Raw genomic sequence first — 21,791 nt, 5'->3', positions numbered from 1 at the left:
CGCTGCGGGCGCTGGAACCTCAGCCCTATTCCTCACTACCGCCCAGCGCTGTCTGCGGTGCCGCCCTGTATTTTCCCAAAGCTGAAGACACCACGGGTAGCTGAAAAGTCGAAACGATTCCTTCCCTGCTTTCAGGAAACCATCCTCATACCCGATTAGACTTGTCTGTTAAGTTGCTTAGCCTCTGGCGGTGTCAGACTTCCCTTAGTTACAGCCGGGTAGTTGGGTTTTTTGTTGTTGCTGTCCCTTTAGCTTTTTTGCTCAAGGTTGGCAGTCTGACCCTTGATCCACAAATCCATCTCCTTTTTTTTTTTTTGGCTGATTTACTAGAGGCAAGTGTCCCACAAACCTTTCTGCCTGGGCTGGCTTCAAACCTCCAACCTCAGCTTCCTGAGTCAGGATTACAGGAATTCACTGGCACCCATTATGAGAGGAGCTGTTTTCACATAGGCTTGATCAGTCCACACACCAAACCCTTGTCCATAGAATAATTGCTAATATGTACTGTACTGAACATTTATTGTGTTTGTAGTGCTATTCCAACTATTTTAAGTGTACTAATTCATCTAATCCTTGAAAGAAACTGAAATTGGGCTACAGGGAGTGTCTCTAGTGGTAGAGGTGCCTGCTTTAGCAAGTGAAGCTCTAAGTTCAAACTCAAATACTTAGCAAAAAAAAAAAATAGTTGTACATATGTAGTATATTCATCTTTATATATATATATATCTTCATGTATATCTACATATATATAGACTGTAAATGAAGATGATGAATTCAGTCAGAGAATGTAATTTGTAAATAACAAACTTCCAACCTACACTACCAACTACTGTCTAAGTTCTAGTTTCTTGAATTCAACCCCCTGTAGAGGGGGAAGTCTGGTTTTTGTTTTTTGCTAATCCTGTGCTTGGGCTCAGGGCCTGAGTACTGTCCTTGGGTTTTCTCAAGGCTACAGCACCACTTCTGGCATATTTCTGTGTATGTGGTACTAAGGAATAGAACCCTGGTCTTTGTGCATGCTAGGCAAGCACTCTACCACTAGGCCAAACTCCTGGCAGGAAGTGTTTTTTTTGAAACATTGTTTTCATTTCTTGTTTGTTGTGAGGCTTGAACTGAGGGCCTGGATGGTCCCGGACTGAGCTGCTGGTGCTCAAGGCTACCGTTCAACCACAGCAGCACTTACGGATTTTGAGTGGTTAATTGGAGATAAAGAGTCTCCAAGAACTTTTCTTCCTGGACTGGCTTTGACTCTCAATCTTCCTCTCAGCCTCCCAAGAAGCTAGGATTACAGGCAAGAGCTACTGATGCCCAGCTTCCTTTGTTTTGTGTGTGTGTGTGTGTGTGTGTGCACCAATACTGAGGCACAATACTTGAGGACCTTTACACCCTCACTTAATTCTTTGATCACTTTAAACATCTCTAGTTCCTGCTTTTTAATGGTTAAATGGAGATTTGTGGACTTTTCTGTCCAGATCCATGATTCAAACCATGATCCTCAGGATTTTAGCCTTCTGAATAGCTAGGATTAGACATGAGCTACCAGCATCTCGATTATTTTCTCTTTGCCTGATCAATTTTGGGCCTCAATCCTCTAACCTATGGCTCTTGCATAGCTGCTACCTGATTGAGCTTATTTGTTTAGCTGAGAAGACCTTGTAAATTTTTCTTAGGGCAGCTTCAAACTACCACCCAATCTTCATCTCTAAAATAGCTGGGATTACAGGTGTAAGCTACTTGGCCTGATGCAAAATTGTGATTTTTTTTTAATTTATTTTTTGCCAGTCCTGGGCCTTGATCTCAGGGCCTGGGCACTATCCTTGAACTTTCTCAATGCTAGCACTCTACCACTTGAGCCACAGCTCCATGTCCGGTACTAAAGAATCAAACCCAAGGGTTTGTGCATGCTAGGTAAACACTTTACTACCAGGCCACACTCTTGGCACATATGATTTCTTGAACATTTACTTTTTCTTCTCTGTTTCATAAAACTATAATACTATCTTGAAAACCACCTCCCTAAGCAACTGATAAAGATCTAATTAACTGGAAATGGCGCTGTGGCTCAAAAAATAGGACAGTAACCTTGACCTGAAGATCTCAAAGACAGTGCTCAGGCCCAGAGTTCAAGTCCCACAACAGACAAAAAAAATCTAATTTATCTCTTTATATTCCTCGCCTTTTATTTTAAAAGTTTTATATTTTGTTAAGTTTATATTATAGACATTAGCTGTCATCAAATGCATGTATTTATCAATTTGTCCATTTAGTGGTATATTTGGCTATAGTTTATAGTGGTCCTGGGATCTGAACCCAGTGCCTTAACCTTTGCTAGGCAGACACTCCACGTCCCAGCTTAGTTTTAATTTGGTCAGAAACTTTTATAGCATCTGAATTTCTCAACTCAGTGTCATTAATTTTTTTTTTTTTTTTTGCCAGTCCTGGGCTTGGGCTCAGGGCCTAACCACTGTCCTTGTGCTTTCTCAAGGCTAGAGCTCTACCACTTGAGCCACAAAAACACTTCCAGATTTTTTCTATGTATGTGGTACCAAAGAATTGAACCTGGGTCTTTGTGCATGCTAGGCAAGCACTCTACCACCAGGCCAAACTCCCAGCCCTCAAATTTTTATGTTTTAAAACTTAATGTCGGACTGGGCGCCAGTGGCTCAAGCCTGTAATCCTTAGCTACTCAGGAGGCTGAGATCTGAGGATCAAGGTTCAAAGCCAGCTCAGGCACAAAAGGACCTGACTCTTATCTCCAATTAACCTCTAGAAAATGGGAAGTTGGGCTTGGCTCCAAGGTAGGGAGGTAGCCTTGAGCTGAAGAGTTCAGGGATAGCGCCCAGGCCTCATTCAAGCTCCATGCATGACCCACCAAAAAAAAAAAAAAATGTCAGGGTGATATACAGAGCTAGTTACATACGTTAAGGTAGTGAGTACATTGTCAAACACTGTTACCCCCCCCCCCACATTTTCCTTCCACTTTCTCTCCCTGCCCCCAAGTTGTAAAGTTCATTTCCAACATATTGGTCTTGTATTACTGTTGCATTGGTTCATGTGTGTGCTTTCTTGTGAATGTGTGTAGTCACAGGGCTTGAACTTGGGGGTCTAAGCACTGTCCCTGAGTTCTTTTGCTACAGGCTAGCACTCCACCATTTTGAGCCACACCACCACCTCTGTTTTGTTTTGTTGGTTTTGGACTTGATTTCTGGGCCTGAACATTGTCCTTGGGCTTTCTCAAGGCCAGAGCTTAACCACTTGAGTCACAGCACCACTTCTGGCTTTTTCTGTGTATGTGGTATGAAGGAATCAAACCTCCATAGCTTTGTGCATGCTAGCCAAGCACTCCATTGGTAGGCAAGTATTTTAATACTAGAACCATGCCGACAGCCATTCCAGGAGAAGGAAACAATGCTCTTTCAAATTGGTGCTTTCTGATTTTCTTTATTCCCTGAGAATCACTATATACCACTGAATAGTGTTTTGAAAATGTCCCTGTCCCCTTTTTTTTTTTGCCAGTCCTGGGACTTTAACTCAGGGCCTGAACATTGATTGTCCTTGGGACTTTCTCTACCACTTGAGCTACACTGACACTTCCAGCTTTTTCTATGTATGTGCTACCTAGCAATTGAACCTGGGTCTTTGTGCATGCCAGGCAAGCACTCTACCACTAGGACAAACTCCAGCCCCTAGTTTTCTAATTTTTAAAAGTTAAATTTATTGAAGACTGACCTCAAACCCCCAGATGATTCTTAGCTGCATATACATGACTCCCAGTTTTTGAGATCTTTGAAAATATGCTCATTATTTCTGACTAGTCTATTAAACAAGTAGCACCTTAATAGCCCAATATGTCATACTATCTAGAAGAAAACTATGGCAAGTTACAGGTGTCCAAAGGCTCACAGGCTCATAGCTGAAATCTTAGCTACTCAGGGGGCTGAGATCTGAGGATTATAGTACAAAGCCAGCCCAGGCAGGAAGGTTTTTGAGATTCTTTATTTCCAGTTAACACCAAAAAGCCAGAAGTGGAGCTGTGGCTCAAGTGCACCAGCCTTGAGTGAAAAAGCTAAGGGAGCCCTACTAACACACACACATACACACACCATGAAAGAAACCTGGCAGAAAAACAAGGACAGGAAAAGGCAGAAGCCTTTGGTTGTCAGTTTAAGGGGTCAGAGCACTGGGGAAGTGAAGCAAAGTCACCAGGCTGATTGGAGACAACTGAAAAGTGGGGAAGGGCTAGGATCAGTTGTGTCTGCCAGTGGTAGGATGCTAAAGATGTAAACTCTAGTTCTAAACCAGTAAGAGGCTACAATGTGAAAACTAGATTATCAAGATGATTGTACTGAGCTGGCAGTGAAGATCTTCAGATTTCATCTAGGCCCCAGTCTACAGTAGAGAGGATATGGAGTGGACCAGGAAGGATTCCAAATCACAGTCAAAGTCCTGGAAGGGCATCGATTCCAATGGACTGGGCTGAGTAACTTGTGACTCCAAGACAAAGTTCACTGGCTGCTTTTGTAGAAGCTCTGGGTCAAAGGCCACACCCCTAAAGAAAGGGTGGACCTGGAATTGATGTAGATAGCGCAGACGATGGAAAGTGTTCTGGCATAAGAGCTGAAGGGAAATAATAGTATGAAGGATGAAAGACCAGAATAAGGAATAAGTTTAAACAAAGATGACAAGGGAGAGAGAAGTTCATGGAGCTGTAAACCTAAAAAGTAAGATTTGTAAAAGATGGAAACACAGGCTGATTTGGGGCACAGATTGGGCACAAAGTATCTATGTTTGTGTTATTTCCAGAGGGTAAGAGTGCAGTACTGGTACACACTTTTGGAAGTAGATCTATCTTTTTAGATGAGGAAGGCATTTGGGATACCATGAATTCCAAAGTTAAATATAATGTGCTGCTGAGAGGGCAAATAGGTACTCAAGTTAAGTACCCTCCTCCAAAACAAAAATTAGTCAGGGGAATAAGAAAATATGACTTCAATGACAAGGGAGAGGTGGTGAGGGGAGAGGGAATGGTTTGGATGTTTGCCCTTACCTCATGGAGCAGCAGAGAGAGCTCCTGGTTAAGAGAAGTCGGAATTTCAGAGTCAGAGTGGGTCACAGTTGCCAACATGGCCACATGATCTCTCTCTGCTGCCACTGGGAACTGAATTAAAGATATAGGTGATAAAGGCTCTCTAAGGGCCTTTCTTCTTTCCAACACAGAGGGAAGCTCTCTTCTCTGACCATTAATACTATCATTCTCTCACCTTCCCAGTTGCCAGAGAGAAAAGTAAGACACCCAGGGACCACCAGTCAGCAGCATGGTTGTAAGGCCCACCACTCAGCACCTCAGGGGCTAGGGATTTGAAAGACAGTTGTCACGGACATCCTTTGACTATTGCTTCCACTCCAATGTTTATCTACCAGCTGTTAGCTACTCTCACCCATGTATTGAAGAGTGCCACAGATAGTATAAGCTCGGGCTCCCTGGGACAGGTAGCGGGACAGACCAAAGTCTGTCAGCTTCAGATGGCCTATAAAAGATTAAGGGGACAGTATCGCTCTGTTCCATGCCTTAGCCATGATTTTTCCCCCCGTTAATGGAGGTAACACTCATTCTGGGCTAGTGAAAGAAAGAACCTTACCTCGTTCATCCAGAAGAATATTCTCCATCTGAAAGATCACAATGAGAAATTATTCCTCTTCTTTTCAACTCTTTCATCCATGTACACCCACCAAATGGAGAAGTTACCCTACTCAGCATTTATCATATATTTGGAAGGCTCTGACCCAAATCATAGGCCTCCAAGGTGGCCCCCAGGACCAACAGTTCTCAACTCCCCACCTACCTCCTTGGACTTATTCGAACTTACTGACGCCCCTCCTCAGGCTAAAGAAAAAAACACTCTCAGCCCTACCTTCACGTCTCGATGTATAATGCCCAAGTCATGGAGATAGCCTGCGAATAAGGGGTGCACTGAAGCTTTCTCATCCACTACTTTCTTGGTAACCCTTATCCCATTACTATTCCAAGGTGAGTAGCAATTCTCTTTTCTCCTACCCACAACTTAACTTCTCCCCTCAAACACTGTTTCACTTACATAGCACTAGGACCAGCTCAGCTGCAAAGAGACGGACAGAGGCCTCAGGAAAGCGGCCAACAGCAGACCACAGGGAGTACAGATTTCTGCTGCAGTACCTACACACTGCAAAGGACCAGAACTCTAGGTAATGTCTGGGTGCTTCCATGCCAGGGCTTTAAGGCATCATAGGTCTCCCCCTCCCCAAAATGATGCCCACTTGCTATTCCCTCTTCCTTTTGGGATAGAGGTGCTATGAAAAAGAGAACAGCAAAGATAGAATAAACCCAAAGAGATAAGTAACCTCAGGTGGGAAGAATGCAGATGGAGTCTGGGGATAAAGAAAAGCCAGTCACTCACTAATGAAGAGATGCCGCTTCCCCTGCCAGCTGTCCCCCAAGCTGTGGACAAAAGGATGGCTGATCTGCCGCTAGGGACAAAGAAAGCAAGTAGTTAGGAAAGAATAGGGTTATTGAGCATAAAGGCAACCAAGACGTAAGGCATGACCTTATTGTGCAGAAACTGAACTGCTGCTTCACCTCTGAGTTTAGCAAGAATCAATATTTGATACTGATTGCCTGGTAATCCTGTAACCCACATAATACTAAATACATAATACATAAGAGACATGGATTTGTCTGGCAGGAATATCTGTGTTGAGAGCTAACAGCTAATTTCCCCAGATTTACTCTGGAGTTAGTAAACTAAGGGTGAAGCAGGTAGAATCAGGAAAAGGAGGAACACTGAAGAAAGGTGTTTTTCTTTCCTGTAACTTCTTTCATGTTTCCCAAGTATTCTGTGCATACCTGGATGCTAACCTCCTCTTTGCACTGCCTCAGTGTACTCCTCTGTAGGACTTTTGTCTTTGGTACCACCTATAAAAGGGAGAGCAGTGAAAACTCAGAGAATAGTGGTGTTGAATTTATTTATCCTTACATCTGTAGAATTAGAATGCAAGTAGGAACTAGAATAATGTGAAAGAATACCTAAGCCCCTACCTTCACTGCAAATACAGCTTTCTGGGCAGAATCTAGCACTTTCAGGACAATTCCAAAAGAGCCTTTCGCCACAAGACCTAAAATCTGTACAAAGAAATCGACAACAGGGGATTTGAACCCGATTTTCTTTATTTTTCCCAGTCAGACACCTCTCAGGGATTCCAATGACTTACCTTCAGCTGCTGCTGCCCCCTAATGGGCCTTAAAGGAAATTCCGGCAGAAAGAGGTTGATGAACTGAGGTACAGGCCATTTAGAGAGGGGCTTTTCCACTAGTAATGGAGTTGGCTGTAGGGGCTCCAGGTGCAGGCATTGATCCCATAATTCTTCCAGATCTGACCTGATGATTCCCACACCAGACCAGAGGCTCTTCCAGCCTCGGGGCCAGTGGCTCTGGATGTTGCCACTCTGCTGAGAAGCAAAGGAGCTTGCCAAATTCTGCCCACATTAACAGGCATTCCTTCCCCTCATCTCAACTCCTAGATGTATATTCTGAGCACCAGGCAAAATTCCCATACTTCTGGCTTTATAGCAGAACGGGATTACTGAGACATATTTCAAAGCCTCTAGAAAAGTAACTATTGGGCATTTTCTTCATGAACAAATATATAACCTAAGCCTATGCCTCAGATCTAGGCTACAATACTTTCACATTGTAGTCTCTCAGCCCCATCCACAGGCTGTTTTGTTTATCAGTAACATGCCCCTATCCAGGGTACTTCCCGTACCTGAGGCCCATACTTCCTTTACAGGCTGCCAGAGCCCCACAGCCTACCTGGTGAGGAACAGCCACCGGGGTCTGTTGCCCCTGTCGACAGCTCACTGCTCCCATCCCCAGCCTCTGCCTCCTCTCCTTCTGTTAAATCTGCTGTCCCAGTTACATAAGCAATTCCTCCCTTGATACTGCATTACACATGAGTCCGCCTCTTTGGACATGCAACAATTCATTGGCTCTGGGCTAGTATCAAGGCTGAGAAAGAGGCCACCCTCATCACAGTGGCAGTGAAAAGCACAGGTTGAACACGTACCCAACGTAATTAAAAAAGAAAGAAAACGAAACCAGTATTAAATTTAAAATATTTTTTTCCTCTTTAAATCTTTTTTTTGTTTTGTTTTGTTTTGCCATTCTCCAGGGCATACCCCAGGGGGAAGAGTAGGATACACATGGCCAGCCCTGGCTCCTACTATCACCCTCCCAGGTGAGCATATAGACTGGATATTCCCCCTGAACACTAAGACCGCTATCATACAGGCAGTGGAGTGAGACAGAGATCAAGTCACCTCCCCTCAGCTTCCTGGCACATAGGGAGGGCAGTTACACTTAGAAATATATATATATATATATATTTATATTTATATATATATACGTGAGTGGCTTCTTATAAAAATTTATCGCACTTAATCAGAATTACCTCCCCCCCCCTTTTCAGTTGACCTGAACAGAACAGGAGCCTAGCCCCTGGGCCCATTCCCTGGTCTAGTTCTTGCGCTGCCTCTCTGGCCCTGGGTGTGACCCATATCAGATGGAACTCAGTATTACTGTCCACCACGCCCTTCAGGGAACAGGTCACCTGCTAAAGGACAGTGCCTGTCTTCACAGAACCCCATGGGCGCCAAACCCCCACAAGTCCTGGTGGAGAAGGGGAAGCCTTTCCACCCCACAAGTCCCTGGAGTCAGATCCTGGAGCTGTACTGCTGCTACTTGGATTGCCAGATCACTTGCGCCTGCCAAAGATAGACTTCTTGCTGTGGTTCTTGTCACCCACACTTAAACCGATGAGAAGTCGAGCCTTCTTCTCTTCTTCTTGCTGTTGCATGTTCAGGTCTGATTTAGCTTCTAGCTTTCCCCGAACATCAGACCCTGTTGCAGGCTTCAGCCTTAGCTTTTCTTTGATTACCTGGCAAAGTTGGAGTGGATCAAAAGGTAAATGTTAGTGTGACAAGCAGAATAATTCAAAGTGAATGACCTCAACAAAAATTTATTAAACTTTAAGGCACAACGAGGCAAATTTAAATTACAAAATGTTTTCTGCTATCAGGAAGCTTACAGTCTAATTAGAACCCATGCTAAATCAGAAGATGTAGCAGATTTTATTTCCCTAAAATTAATGGTAGTTAACAACATTCACTTGTCCCTTTCCACAGCAGTTATATACCCTAGAACAAAAGATTCTACAGTAGATCTTGCTTGCTAGCTCCTAATCAGACAGCTATGAGCCCTGATGGAATACCTGTGCAACCAGAGCTTTTCTACTATCCCTTTTGACAGCCATGGCAAAGTCTAGCCATGTCCAGGTGTTGTTGTGGTATTCTAGACAGGGCAGCACCAGGTTAAGATCACCCCAGTCCACACTGTTCTTCTCACCCTGTAAGAAGAGGAGAGGGAAGAAGACAGAAAACAAGATACATCAGTTGCTATTTTGAGTTTAAGCCAGTATTTGGAATTCTGAATAGAAACAACATACTACTTTTATTTTTTACTTTGGTCAGACCTGGGGCTTGAACTCAAGGCCTAGGCACTGTCCTTAGGCTTTTCTCAAAGCTAGAGCTCTACCACCTGAGCCACAGCACCATTTCCAGCTTTTTCTGTGTATGTGGTACCAAGGAATTGAACCCAGGTCTTCATGCATGCTAGGCAAGCACTCTTACTACTAAGCCAAACTCCCGGCCCAACATACTGGTTTTGATAGCCCCTTAACTTAGAAGGAACAGCACAGTGATAACTTATAACCCAGCTTCACAAGAAGAAACTGGCTATCTCTGCCTATAATCTCCGATGATCTTACCTGGCTCCTTTCCCACCTTGTTCTAGGAAGTACTGGGAGATACATACCTTATAGCTGACACACAGTGGAACCTGTGGAATCTTTATGTAAATAAAGGAGTTGTTCATAGCAGCTCGTTCTTTCATCTTGTCAATATCATCCACAGGGTGCTAAAAAGGAAGAGTATGAGACCTGAACACCATCAGAAGAAACCTAGACATACTGATCCTCCTACTTCAGCTCTCAGGCCTGGGATTAGTCACACTTGGATTCTTTTTTTTTTTTTCAAATCATCAGGGTAATGTGTGATACCTCAGGTGATTTCCGAAATGATCTTCTGACCCCAGAACTTCGAGTTAAGCCCTGTGCCACACCCTTCCCAGGGCCCAGTGGTACTGCATCATCTGTTGCTATCAGCTGCCGAGGCTTCACCACTGGTATTCCTATGGAAAAGCAAACATACCAGCTGTCATCCTCTTATCTGAAGCCTCAATTGTCTTGAGCTGCCACTCTATCTTTCTGGCACTCTACCATAAATGGTCTCACCAGTTGTCACTAGTTTGGATTTATCCTCTTCATCACCAACTTCATCATCTTCCACGCTTCGGCCAGGAAAGAAAAAACCCATCATTCTATGAAAAAACTGATGTGTCAGCTGGATGGTGAGGGGCACCACATTCACCTGAAGGTTGAAAGGGTTGAAGAAGCACTTAAGTTCAGACACAGTCACTCCATTTCCTTCTTCTAAATAACATGGTACACACTGCTCGCTCTGGAATGCCATCTAATCCTTGGTTCTCAAGGGACTGTTTACTAACCTCAAAGTGTTCCTTGACAGAGATACCCCCAACAGGTGGCCGGACTTTGCTGAAGAGGCGGAGGGCTAGCTGTCGCCCAGACTGGCAGGAGCTCTGGGGGCGCAAAACTACCTGTAGGATGGAGTGAACAATAGCCAGACTGAATGAATGTCCTCTAAAAATATCAATCTACTAATCAACCCAGGAATTAGCCCACAAATCTAGATCGAAAGAATGGGCAATGGTCTTCCGAAACTGAGCAAGCTTTCACCATCTCAGATCACATGGTTTCCTGTAGGGAAAGGATCATTATAATATATGCCCTCTGCTGAGAAGCATATGAACAGGCTAGAAATGGGGAAATAAGATTTGCTAGATAGCTCAGTTATAGAGTATCTGTCTAGAACATACAAAGCTAAGTTCAATCATAGTAATAAAAGAAAGTTAAACCTGTGGACGCCAGACACACACACACACACACACACAGAGACTTGCCTTATAGATAGCATTAGGAAGGAGGTTGTTCATAGTGAACCAGCCCAATTCCAGAAGATGTTCTGCTGTGTCATCAGACTTATTCACCTATAAAGACAGATTTTGTCACTGTCCATTTAAGCTTTTCTCAGGAGCTTGTTAGATAACAGTTATGTATCCTATTTGTTTTCAGGGTTTCCTAGTATGTAGTCTAAACCTTTGATATCTTTTATTGGTCCCATACAATCAATATACACCATAATTCAACCATTTTCCTGGGTATTAAATGCTAATAGTAATTCCTGGTTATCTCACTATTAAAAAATGTTCTTGTGAGATGGGTGCTAGGGACTCTCACCTGTAATCCTAGCTACTCAAGAGGCTGAAATCCTCTATTCAAAGCCAGCTGAGAGACTGAGAATCCCTATTCAAAGACAGCCCATGTAGGAAAGTCCAAACAATCTTATCTGGAATTAATCACCAAAAAACTGGACACAAAGCAGTGGCTCGCTTGAGTGGTAGAGTGCCAGCCTTGAGTGAAAAAGCTAGGAGACAGTGCCCAGATCCTGAGTTCAAATCCTAGCACAAGCACATATATAAAAAATCTTCTCATTAGCTAGGTGCGGTGGCTCATGCCTGTAATCATAGCTACTCAGGAGGCTGAGATCTGAGGATCAAGGTTCAAAGGTAGCTCAGGCATTAAAGAATTAGAGATTCTTATCTCCAATTAATCATTAGAAAACGAGAAGTGGGGCTGTGGCTCAGGGGTAGGGCAGTAGCCTTGAGCTGAAGAGCTCAGGGACAGCATCCAGGCCCAGAGTTCAAGCCCCATGACCCACCAAAAAAAAAAAAAAAATCTTCTCATTCATTTCTAAACATCTCTTTTGAAAGAAGGAATGAATGATGTGCCTTTTCCCCAGATCAGTAGCTAATCTCAGGAAAGTAGAATGTCAGCAGAATAATTTCTCTATTCCAAGGTAGACTTGAGAGACTGGTCAGGCTACACTTCTGGGGATAGCTGGCTTCAAACATCTACATCTGTATCATTTTTAAATTATAAGCGGATGTATCTAAAGGAGCTCTGCTCATGTGTCTGATCCTGACCATCATTAATGATCATAAAAATAGGCCACTTTCTGTTTCTGTTTATCAGTTAGACTCCTGAGATAAGTCAGTGCCTCAATACAATTTTCTTTGTGTGATGCACACCCCAGATACCTTACTGTACAGGAACCTCTGCAGCTCTAGCTCAGCAATTCCCAATTGTCCATCTTCCTCTGTCAGGCGCCAACGTGCCTGAGCAAAGTAGAACTCAGTGCGGCGGACCACACTCACATCTTCTTGCTGCTTTCGAAGCTCCATCTTGTTGGCCCGCTGTAACTGAAAATCCTTAAAACACCTGCAAGTAGACATGAATGCCAAACCCATGATGTTCTTTTGCTCAAGGCTAGCATTCTACCACCTGAGCCACACCTCCATTTCTGGCTTTTGGGTGGTTAGAGTTTCAGCCTAGGGTAGCTATGAACAATGAGCCTCAGATATTAGCCTCCTGAGTAGCTAGGATTACAGTGCCAGCTTGCAATTGTATTTTTCTTTTTTTTTTTTTTTTTTGCCAGTCCTAGGGCTTGAACTGAGAGCCTGAGCACAGTCCTTGGACTTTCCTCAAGGCTAGTGCTCTACCACTTGAGCCACAGTACCACTTACCACTTCAAGCTTTTTTCAGTGTATGTGGTACAGAGGAATCGAATTCAGAGCGTTGTGCATGCTAGGCAAGCACTCTACCACTAGGCCCCTGCAATTGTATTCTTTATTGACTAACTTCAAGATATTTTCTGTCTATATGTATAGTGTCAAGACCACATAAGTAGACTTTTCCAACAACCCATTTTTTTTTCTTATAATAGTCTCTCTAAAAAGAAGTACAATAAGCCAGGCACAGTGGTTCACGCCTATAATCCTAGCTACTCAAGGAGGCTGAGATCTAAGAATCACGGTTCAAAGCCAGCCTGGGCATTAACATCTATGAGACTCTACCTCCAATTAGCCACCAGAAAACTGAAAGTGGTGCTGTGGCTCAAGGTGCAGGATAGTACCCTTTTGATGAAGAACTCAGGGATAGAACCCAGGTCTAGAGTTCAAGTCCCATGACCCACCCCCCCCCCAAAAAAAAGAAGTACAATAAGTTAGCCATCAGTGGCTCATGCCTGTAATCCTAGCTACTCATGAGGCTGAGATCTGAGGATCATGCTTCAAAGCTTTCCAGCCTGGGCACAAAAGTCTGTGAGACTCTCATCTTCAATTAACCACCAGAAAACCAGAAGTGGTGCACTGTGGCTCAAGGAGTAAAAGCTGGACTTGAACTGAAGAGCTCAGGGACAACACCCAGGCCCAGAGTTCAAGTCCCACAATTAACTAAAAACAAACTAACATATAAACAAATAAATAGAAGTATAGTACTGGGGCCAAGAGTGTGGCCTAGTGATAGAGTGCTTGCCTAGCTGGAAGTGACAGAGTGCTAACCTTAGCAAGTGTCCAAGGACAGTGCCCAGGCCAAGTTCAAGCCCCAGGACTGGCAAAAAAAAAAAAAAAAAAAAAAAAAGTATAATACTGGGGAAACAAAGGAAGGGACTATCCTGTTACTGACCTCTTGAGCCAAGTTCAGCAAGGCTCATACAAGAAGAGATGCCAGAATCTACTCATACAATGGCTTCTGATAATTCATTCTAGACTTATAGACTATCCAAAACATGAATAAGAAAGAGAAAACACTTCCAGCTGAGTCAATGGAAAAGGGCAAAAACTGCTGGAGCACCTGATGAGAATATTAAGCTCTTCACTTTCTAGCTGTAGATTGGTCTTCTCCTGGTTTAGCTGCAACTGAAGCTTCTGATTCAGATCAAGGAGGTTCTCATTCTTGCTGTCATCCTGCAAAGACTAGGGAAAACAAAAATATTAAGAAGAAACCTACTCTGTCCTAGGAGACCTCCGTTTTCAGACTACCTGGGATGAATACCTTCATGACAGAATACATTTGCTTCTCCAAGTGCCGAATCTGGGCCACATGCTGCCGTACAGCCTCCTGCAGATGCAATATGCTGCTGCGCTGCTCCTCAGGATTGCTAGAGATCTCAAGCTGAAATCTGACCCTCTGCTTCTTTTCACTGTGCTCCTAAAAGAATAAAGAGGGAAATGAATTTGATCTTTTTGTTTTGTGTGGTGCTAAGGACAAAGCTGAAGACTTTACACATACTACACACATGCTTTACAATAAAGCTAAGGAATAATTAGGGATCACTTCTGCAAAGCTAAGCTTTACCTGTCATCATTAGTAGCAAGAGAGTGGAGGTCAGTAAAGAAATGACAAGGGGCCAGGAGTCTGGCCTCGTGGTAGACTTCTCACCACAAAGACCTGGGCTTGATTCCTCAGTACCACATACATTGAAAAAATCCAGAATTGGTGCTTTGGTTCAAGTGGTAGAGCTCTAGTCTTGAAAAAGCCCAAGGACTAAACTCAGGTCCTGAGTTCAAGCCCCATGACTGGCAAAAAAAAAAAAAAAAAAAAAAAGGATTTGATATCATGGGTTTCATAAGCTTTCACAGGGTGAAGATGGAGGCAGAAAAGGAATGTAGGGGCTGGGAGTTTGGCCTGGTGGTAGAGTGCTTGTCCAGCGTGCACAAAGGCCTGGGTTCAATTCTTCAGTACCACATACACAGAAAAAGCCAGAAGTGTCATTGTGACTCAAGTTGTAGCGCTCTAACCTTGAATAAGCTCAAGGACAGTGTTCAGGCCCTGAGTTCAAGCTGGTAAAACAAAACAAAAAAACAGGAAAAGGAATAGTTGGGTTTTTTTTTTTTAGAATTTACGTTATGGTTATTATAGAGGTGATATACAGAAGGGCTATGCGTGCATTTCCTTTTGTACAGTGTCATCTGTTCCCTCATTCTCCTAATTACTGGTTTGGTTTTTTTTTTTTGGCCGGGCTGGAACTCAGGGCCTGAGCACTGTCCCTGAGCCTTTTTTGCTCAAGATTATCATTCTACTACTTCAGCCATAGTGGCACTTCCGGTTTTTGAGTGGTTAATTGGAGATAAAAGTCTTACAGGGACTTTTCTGCCTGGGCTGGCTTCGAACTAAGATCTTCAGATCTCAACTTCCCAAGTACCTAAGATTACAGGACTTCTAATTACTATTTTTAAAGGTGTTTAGATGAGTGAAGAATCATCAGGGATGTGGGGGAGGGGAAGAGGAAGGAAGTCAAGCAAACAACAAGCTCTACAGTCTTATGGACACTCAAGACTTTTCCTAGATAAGTAGAATTGCAAATGCCACTCCTAATGGAGGATATCCCAAACACAAGTCCCCTTTTCAATGTGAGGCATGGGTTTTCTCATTGGATCCCAAATAAAGCACAAAGTTTGGAGGTTCCTATGAGGCTAGCTAGCTAGCATCTTTCAAGGGTACATGCTCACCTTCCGTTTGGGTTCGACATGGAGCAGCAGGTTGTTGACAATATCCAGGATCATGGCATACTGAGCAGGGTTGGTGGAAATTTCCAACTCATGATGAATAAGAGTGAAGGTATCCACAGCCCCTAGGGTAATTATTAGCAGCTAAATAAGAAGCTCAAGTTTCTTCCCAAATATTCATTCCTTCTTCCATCCCACATTTAGAACCAACCTATTAGTCAACCCCAGAGAAAGGGAATAAGAGAGATACTTAAGAATAGAACCATGTATGCCCGTTCACTCAAAGATTGTTCTCTTATAATAAACTTCCAAAAGTTTGAGAGCAATGTGAAATCTTCGTGTCAGTACATAATAGCTTTCTTAATAATTCCAGTCTTAAGCAACTAAGGAAATAACTAGCACAAATTCTCTAGATGTCCCCTAAAACCCTTTAAAACCCTGAATACCTTCCTGCTTCTTTAGGAGGTCTTCCTTTTCCTGGTTCTCATTAACCTCAGGTGGCTTAATCTGAGTTGCTAGTTCAGGATCAATGTCATGGCTGTAACTTATATAGTACATTCGGCAATTACAACGTGAAATGATCCGCTGCACTTGCTGGGCTTGCTGGGCTTCAGATGGCTGATTCCAATCTAGGAAGTGGAAAAGAGGTAGGAGAAAGGTATTTTCAATAAGACAGCCTCCCAGCTATGCATAATGCTTGTGAAACTGCTTTCACTCTAACCAAGCACAAAATGGTCCTCCTCCATCATAATGTTAAGAGTAAATATAAGGCTTGGGACTGGTGGCTCATGCCTATAATCCTAGCAAGTGAGGAGGCTGAGATCTGAGGGTCGCAGTTCAAAGCCAGCCTGGGCATGAAAGTCCATCTGCAATTAACTACCAGAAAACCAGAAGTGGTGCTGTGGCTCAAGGGGTAGGCAAGGCAGTAGCCTTGAGCAGAAGAGCTCAGTGATAGCACCAAGTCCCACGACCAACCAGAAAAAAAAAGTATAAACATAAGATGAAGGAGAGAGCGAGCGAAGTGGCTCACGCCTGAAATGCTATTACTCAGGAGGCTGAGATGTGAGGATGGAGGTTCAAAGCTAGATCGGGTGTAGGGTGATAGCCTAAAGCTGAATTGCTCAGGGACAATGCCCAGGTCCAGAGTTCAAGCCCCACAACCGACCAAAAAAAAAAAAAGAGGTTCTTGATGACTATCATTACTGAGTCCAGGCAAAAATGCAGACCCTTTTCAAAAAGTAACTAAAGAAAAAAGGCTCTGAGTATTCAGCTAAAAAGGTAGAATATCTTCCTAGTAAGTTTGAGTTCCAGAGTTCAAACCTTAGTATTACCCAAAAAAACCCCAAACAAACAAAGAACCTAAAGAGTAAGTGGGTCAGATTAAGGCTAGGCACTGGTGGTTCACGGCTGAGAATCACAGTTCAAAACCAGTCTGGACAGGAAAATCCATCCAATTAGCTAATAAAATTCTAGAAGTGGAGGGTCAGCTCAAATAGTAGAACACTAGCCTCAGGCTAGATCAGAACTGTGCACTGGTGGCTCACACCTGTAATCCTAGCTACTAAGGAGGCTAAATCTGAAGATCTCTAATCAAAGCCAGCTCAAGTAGGAAAGTCAAGTAGGAAACATGATCATTAGACATGTTTTTTTTTGTTTGTTTGGTTAATTATAGGGCTGACCAGACCAGTCTGGACCTGGGTGCTGTCCCTGAGCAATTCAGCTCAAGGCTAGTGCTCTAACCCTTTGAGCCACAACTCCATTTCATGTTTTTGAGTGGTTAAAGAGTCTCATAGACTTTTCATGCCCAGGCTGGCTTTAAACCATGATCCTCAGATCTCAGCTTCCTGAGTAGCTAGGATTCCACTCGTGAGCCACTAGCCATGGCTCCAGCTCCAGCTCTGGCTCTATGAGACTCTTATCTCCAATTAACCACTAAAAAGCCAGAAATGGGGCTGTGTCTCAAAGTTGTAGAGAACTGGGCTGGAAGTCTGGTCTAGTGATAGAGTGCTTGCCTGGCATGCACAAAGCCCTCAATTCAATTCCTTGGTACCACATACACAGAAAAAGCTGGAAGTGGTACTGTGGTTCAAGTGGTAGAACGCTAACCTTGAGCAAAGTCAGTGTCCAAAGACAGTGTCCAGGCCCTGAGTTTAAGCCTCAGGACTGGCCAAAAAAAAAAAAAGCTAAAGGGATAGCATCTAGGACCTGAGTTCAAGCCTCAGAACTGGCACAAAACAAACAGGCTAGGTATATAAGAGGAAAATAACTTCTCTAGTATGTGCAAGGACGTAGGATCAATCCCCAGGCTCTCAAGGAAGGAAAAAAAAAAAGCAGACAGTAGGTACATAAATGAGGTCTTTTTCAGATATATATATATATATATATATATATATATATCTGCTCCAAATCATGTAGAAGGGAGAAAGCTGACCTGTGGTTGTGGTAACCATGCCTCCCACTGCCTGTCCGCTTTCCATCAGCTCTTGCACTGAGTCCAGACTACGCTGTCGGTGCTCCTCAATATTCTTCACCTGAAGACAGAGATGCAAGCATCTTTAGCTACTAGAAAAACAGTGACTTATCTTGACCAATCAGGTCACAGTTCTCCATGTTTCACATGTGCCATGTGATGATGCTTCAGTCAATGACAAACTGTATATATAATGGTAGTCACATAACACTTACCATCTAGTGATATCAGAGACACCTTAGTAAATCTTATAAAATCACTCTGCAATTTTTATATATAGACAAAATTGCCTAATAACACTTTTCTCAGAAAAGTATCTCCGCTGTTAAGAAACTCATGACTAGCTAGCACTGGTGGCTTGTACCTTTAATCCTAGCTACTCAGAAATCTGAGCTCTGAAGATCATAGTTCAAAACCAGCCTGGGCAGGAAAGAGCATAGGATTCTTATCTCCAAGTAATCACCAAAAGTTGAAAATGGAGGTGTGGCTCAAGTGTACGAGTGGTACCAGTCAGCCCCAGGATGTGTGTGTACATACAAACAAAACATATACCATAGGGAAAAAATTTCTCTAATTACTTTTCCACCCATCTTGGTATTGGTTCTCCTTGTACTTCCATTTAGAAAATAAGGGCTGGCTGCCAGGTGCATGGCTCACGCCTGTAATCCTAGCCACTCAAGAGGCTGAGATCTGAAGATTGCAGTTCAAAGCCAGCCCAGGCACTAAAGTCCATGAGACTCATCTCCAATTAACCACCAGAAAATTGGAAGTTGTGCTGTGGCTCAAGGGGTAAGGTGGTAGCCTTGAGCTAGAGAGCTCAAGGACAGTGCCCAGGCCCAGATTTCAACTCCCACAACCAATCTAAATAAATAAATAAGAGCTGGGAGTTTGGCCTAGTGGTAGAGGGCTTGCCTGGCATGCACAAAGCCCTAGGTTCAATTCCTCAGTACTACATACACACACAAAAAAAGCCAGAAATAGTACTGTGGCTCAAGTGGTAGAGTGCTAGCCTTGAGAAATCTTAGGGACAATGCTCAGGCTCTGTGTTCAAGCCCCAGGACTGGCAAAAAGAAAAAAGAAAAAAATAATAATTCTAACACTGTTGCCTTAGATAAAGAAGACTGATTTTTTTCTGATTCTCTGCCAAGCTGAATGAAGTCAGATTAAGTTAACATAATGAATGACATGGGAAGATCACACCAGTAATTTAGATTTTAGGATGGCAAATCAGCCAACTCACAAAACGTTACATGGGAAAGGCAAAAGCCATAGTTTGTCTGATGAATGCAGCTAACACAGCTTGAAAAAATAAAAGATGGCATGCGTAAAAGAAGCATACCCTAGGAAATACCATATAATACATTCTGCCAACTTCTGCACGGGTAGTTATCATTTTTAATTTTATTTTCCGTGTAGGTGATATTGGTGAAGATTGAACCCAGGACTTTATGCATGCATTAGCTAACATCTTATACAGTGTCTGCCTCCTAAGACTGTAAAAGGTACCACTGCCTAACTCAAAGTTATTATGTATCAGTACAACCTCTCATATCAACAACCTGGCCCTTTCTGGCTTGATATAAGAACTCAATGTTCACTACCCCTTATATCATTATTCTTGAGGTTGTCTGGATTAAACTCTGAGGTCCTTGGTGTAAGAAATGTTAGCAAGGAAGAAAAGAGGTATCAGCTTTATTTTCACTGAGTAGAATAGCAATTGGTACTATCACTCTGGTTCTTACCAGATGGAGCTAATTAGGGGGTATACCATAACATGCACAATATGGGCCTTTAATAAAATACTATTAAATAATGTAGATATATCTCATAACTGTCAGATCTCCTGTCCCATAAATTTAAAGATATATCCTAGAAATTAGTGTAAATTTAGTGCTGTGCAAGGCAATGACAAGATCCTCCCTAGTCTTAGTCAACTGTTTGCAATCTAATCATCTAACAAATATCCTGCCATGCATTCAGATACCCCTAAAAGTATTATTGACTTCAATAAACCTATTTTTTTCAAAGTGCTTTCTTATTTGACTCAATAGTCTTACAAGGGTGAAGTATTAATTTTTATTATTATCTTTAAGTAGTTGTACAACGCAGTTTCAACATGTCAGTATGTAAGAACTGCACCAATGCCATCAAAATTTTGTATTCCAAATAAAGGTAATCTGTCCAAAGGACTCCACAGCTACTACAGTGGCGAAGCTATCATTAAAAGGCCCATAACCTTATTCCTAGAAAAACAAGTCTTTTAATCAACCTCAATAACTTGCCCTTGGCTTGACTCCTTGGTACCACATACACAGAAAAAGCCAGAAAAGGTGCTGTGGCTCAAATATAGGGCCCTATCTTTGAAAAAGACCAAAGACAGTGCCCAGACCCTGAGTTTAAGCCCCAGGACTGCCAAAAATGAAAAAAGAAAGAGCTTATCAAAAATGCTTGATTTAAAGCTGGGCACATGTAAGCCACACTTGTGATGTTATCTACTCAGGAGGCTAAGACCTGAAGACAGTAGGATTCCAAGCCAGACCAGACAGGAAAATCTTTGAGACTTTTATCTCTAACCACCAAAAAGGTCAAAGTAGAGAGCTATGGCTCAAGTGGTAGAACACTTGCTTTGTGTAAAAAGTTAATGGATAGCACCCAGGTCTTGAGTTCAAGGCCTAGTACTGGTACAATAAATAATACTGCCTTTATTTTTATTTCTTCCTGATTGTCTGCTGGTTTATTAACAGAAATGATCAACTTTATTTATTTATTTATTTATTTATTTTTTTTTTTTTTTTTGCCAGTCCTGGGCTTGAGCTCAGGGCCTGAGCACTGTCCCTGGACTTTCTCAAGGATAGAGCTCTACCACTTGAGCCTCAGCACCACTTCTGGCTTTTTTCTATGTATATGGTACTGAGGAATCGAACCCAGGTCTTCATGCATGCTAGGCAAGCACTTTAACCACTAGGCCAAACTCCCGGCCCAAATCATCAACTTTAAAAGTAAAAAAGCCCCAACCATGACCAGTGACTCACATCTGTAATTCTACCTACTCAGGAGGCTGAGATCTGAGGATTGCAGTTCAAAGCCAACCTGGGGAGGAAAGACTGTGAAATTCTTATTTCCATTAAACTACAAAAAAAAAAAATCCAGAAGTGGAGCTGTGGTTCAAGTGGTAGAGTGCTAGGCGTGAGCAAAAAAAGCTTAGGATCCAAGTTCCATCCCCCGGACAGGTACAAAACAGTAAAACAGCTCCAATCCACTTTATTGTAATGTTGCTGGTAAATGAGTATTATGAGATCAAAAACTATGCCACAGAGCGGACTACCGACATTCAATATGTTATTATTCTGCTAAGCAAAACATACTATTATCAAGTCTTCCAACTGTTCTGGTAGAAGAACTAACTATAGAAAATCACGGATTTAACAAGTCTCCCAAGTTCTGCTAACCTCTAGCCAAAGTTGTCGGCCATCCTGCTCTGTAGGACTGCTTTCAGTGGTGGCAAAGTATTGCATGCCATCTAAGAGGCAAGTCCATGATGTCTTTTGCTTCAATGTATCACCATACCAAGCTGGATGATGTTGGCACTGCAGTAGCTGGGCTTTGGCAGCAGATACAATGACACAACCTTCTGTCTCGGCTCCACGAAGAACCATCTAAGCAAGGTACAGAAGCAGAGTTAAACCACCAATGAAGATGAGAAGCCTAATGAAAGTATATTATCAACCATTGCAGTTAGGTCTAATT

The 21,791-nt window shown here is 42.8% G+C and overlaps 2 protein-coding genes and 1 long non-coding RNA gene across 3 annotated transcripts in view; 1 reads left to right on the top strand and 2 right to left on the bottom strand.

The window, feature by feature from the left end:
• Window positions 1–17: 17 nt before the first annotated feature.
• Window positions 18–7,308, top strand: LOC150051566 (uncharacterized). The gene is made up of 3 exons (XR_016538339.1): window positions 18–96; window positions 6,100–6,222; window positions 7,214–7,308. It is a non-coding gene; the product is annotated as an uncharacterized LOC150051566 (long non-coding RNA).
• Rskr (ribosomal protein S6 kinase related) lies at window positions 3,981–8,071 on the bottom strand. The gene is given in 14 exon segments (XM_090350604.1): window positions 3,981–4,617; window positions 5,048–5,158; window positions 5,262–5,350; window positions 5,439–5,528; window positions 5,640–5,667; window positions 5,913–5,953; window positions 6,096–6,200; window positions 6,435–6,504; window positions 6,881–6,949; window positions 7,073–7,156; window positions 7,246–7,479; window positions 7,524–7,537; window positions 7,772–7,777; window positions 7,822–8,071. Coding segments are annotated over 14 exon segments (1,317 nt in total). The 5' UTR covers window positions 7,904–8,071; the 3' UTR covers window positions 3,981–4,323.
• A 17-nt stretch (window positions 8,072–8,088) lies between these two features.
• Bltp2 (bridge-like lipid transfer protein family member 2) overlaps window positions 8,089–21,791 on the bottom strand; it is a 37,342-nt gene continuing 23,639 nt past the window's right edge. The window contains exons 26-39 of the mRNA XM_090350603.1: window positions 21,494–21,700; window positions 18,006–18,105; window positions 16,021–16,203; window positions 15,578–15,699; window positions 14,121–14,276; window positions 13,920–14,041; window positions 12,326–12,506; window positions 11,129–11,215; window positions 10,655–10,765; window positions 10,383–10,518; window positions 10,149–10,279; window positions 9,905–10,006; window positions 9,303–9,437; window positions 8,089–8,969 (exon numbers count right to left, since the gene is read on the bottom strand). Coding sequence (XP_090206729.1) covers window positions 8,787–8,969; window positions 9,303–9,437; window positions 9,905–10,006; window positions 10,149–10,279; window positions 10,383–10,518; window positions 10,655–10,765; window positions 11,129–11,215; window positions 12,326–12,506; window positions 13,920–14,041; window positions 14,121–14,276; window positions 15,578–15,699; window positions 16,021–16,203; window positions 18,006–18,105; window positions 21,494–21,700 — 1,956 coding nt within the window. The 3' untranslated portion in view covers window positions 8,089–8,786. The remainder of the gene's footprint in view (window positions 8,970–9,302; window positions 9,438–9,904; window positions 10,007–10,148; window positions 10,280–10,382; window positions 10,519–10,654; window positions 10,766–11,128; window positions 11,216–12,325; window positions 12,507–13,919; window positions 14,042–14,120; window positions 14,277–15,577; window positions 15,700–16,020; window positions 16,204–18,005; window positions 18,106–21,493; window positions 21,701–21,791) is intronic.

Source organism: Megascapheus bottae, chromosome 17 (assembly GCF_031878675.1).
Source record: "Megascapheus bottae isolate mThoBot1 chromosome 17, mThoBot2.hap1, whole genome shotgun sequence".
NCBI lineage: Eukaryota > Metazoa > Chordata > Mammalia > Rodentia > Geomyidae > Megascapheus > Megascapheus bottae.
This window is presented reverse-complemented; position numbering and strand designations above follow the sequence as displayed.